Raw genomic sequence first — 1,527 nt, forward strand, 5'->3', positions numbered from 1 at the left:
TCGTACGGCGGGATAAACCATTTCGGTGGTCGCCACAGGTGGCGCGAGATATCCCAACACGCAGAGCCCATGGCTTCCACTTGTGCCGGTGTGTAGCTAGAGCGATGGCGAGTGACCTCGAACCGTAGCAACGCGAGAATTTCTTCCCGGTCGTGGGCATCTTTGAGCTCGTCCAGCAGTAACTCGGCCGCGTCTGGGTTCATCAGCGTCCACGTGCAGCTCAGCGTCCGTCGCGCTCGATGTGACTACCATTGGCCTTTCCAGTCGTGCAGGTCTTCCTTCTCCGCCGACAAACACTCATACGAGTGCAGTGCGTCGAGTAAATCGTCCAGGTCTTTATGGAACGAAAACTTGTCGGTGGTGCGCTGGCGAGTGGCCGCGATCTGCGTGATGCGGCTGCCAGTGCCGCCGACGCTCACGTGAAGCCTGAACTGCGTCAAAATATCCACGAAACTGGTCACGATAGCAGGAAACGCGCTGGTCTCGTCGCTGTCTTGGTCCAAATCGGCCTCGACACGACACAAACGCGCGAAGAAATCTTCCATTCGGAGCAGAATCTGGGCGTCCAAGTCGCCGTTGCTCGCCTCGATAGCGTCATCGTGGCTTTGGATCTGCTCCTTTAACGTCTCGAACGACTGCGAGATCGTCAAAGGCGAGTCCCCTGGTACGTGTAGCTCTACGTCTACTACATGTAGTTGTGTCGACTCGCTTGCAGTGTTCGAACGCCCGTCACTCGCTGTATCCATCTCCCCCGACTCGCGTTGACCTGATTGTCGCTCCCTGTTCGCCAGTTGACCGAGCTGCTGCACCACGTACGAGACTGACGGACGTAGCTCTGGCTGCCACGCGCACATTCTCTTGACCAGTTCCCACGCTTCATGCTCGAATGGATCCGGTCTCTGCTCTAAGAGCGACTGGTCCACCAGCTCGTCACTCTCTAGAGTGTTGCGTAAAACTGCCTCAACAATGACCACACCGAAGCTGTAGATATCCGACGCCTTCCTCTACGCTCGGGAGCTAGCCACCGTGCGTCATTATCAGCCGACGTCCGCAAGACCCCGCGGGTCACGTAGAGGTACAAAGTGCAGTCCGTTGAGCTTGGCCAGCTCCTGCTTCGAGCTTTTAAGTCCAAGATACCGCCTCGTTTTCCTCCCGCGGCGTCTTCTATTGGTCGTTTTCTCCACCACAACGACGATGCTGTCGCTACGAAGCTCGTTGTGCACAATCTCGCGCTCATGAAGATACTGCAGACCCAACGCAGCCTCGTACAGTAGTCGCCACAACGGTGGCGTGTATTTCGTACCATCCGGGTACCGTGACAGGAACTCCATCAACGAGCCTCCACGAGCGCGTTCAAACACGAAAAACGGGCTGGAGCCAACGTGACACGCTCCGAACAGCTCCACTATGTGCGGATGAACGAGCTCCGACCAAATGGCTGCCTGTCGTACAACCACTTCACTTAAATCCCCACCATCCGAAGCGTGTTGTGGCTCTTGGATCGCAACGCGAACGCCTTCCCACCAA

General features: G+C 56.9%; 1 protein-coding gene across 1 annotated transcript; it reads right to left on the reverse strand.

The window, feature by feature from the left end:
• Positions 1 to 245: 245 nt before the first annotated feature.
• Positions 246 to 1,331, reverse strand: PITG_22529 (uncharacterized protein; the record flags this gene model as incomplete). Its single annotated transcript, XM_002909718.1, has 2 exons — positions 246 to 1,004; positions 1,047 to 1,331. 2 exons carry the CDS (start codon positions 1,329 to 1,331, stop codon positions 246 to 248), a joined length of 1,044 nt encoding a protein of 347 aa, XP_002909764.1.
• Positions 1,332 to 1,527: the final 196 nt, after the last annotated feature.

Source organism: Phytophthora infestans, genomic scaffold, assembly GCF_000142945.1.
Source record: "Phytophthora infestans T30-4 supercont1.3825 genomic scaffold, whole genome shotgun sequence".
NCBI lineage: Eukaryota > Oomycota > Peronosporomycetes > Peronosporales > Peronosporaceae > Phytophthora > Phytophthora infestans.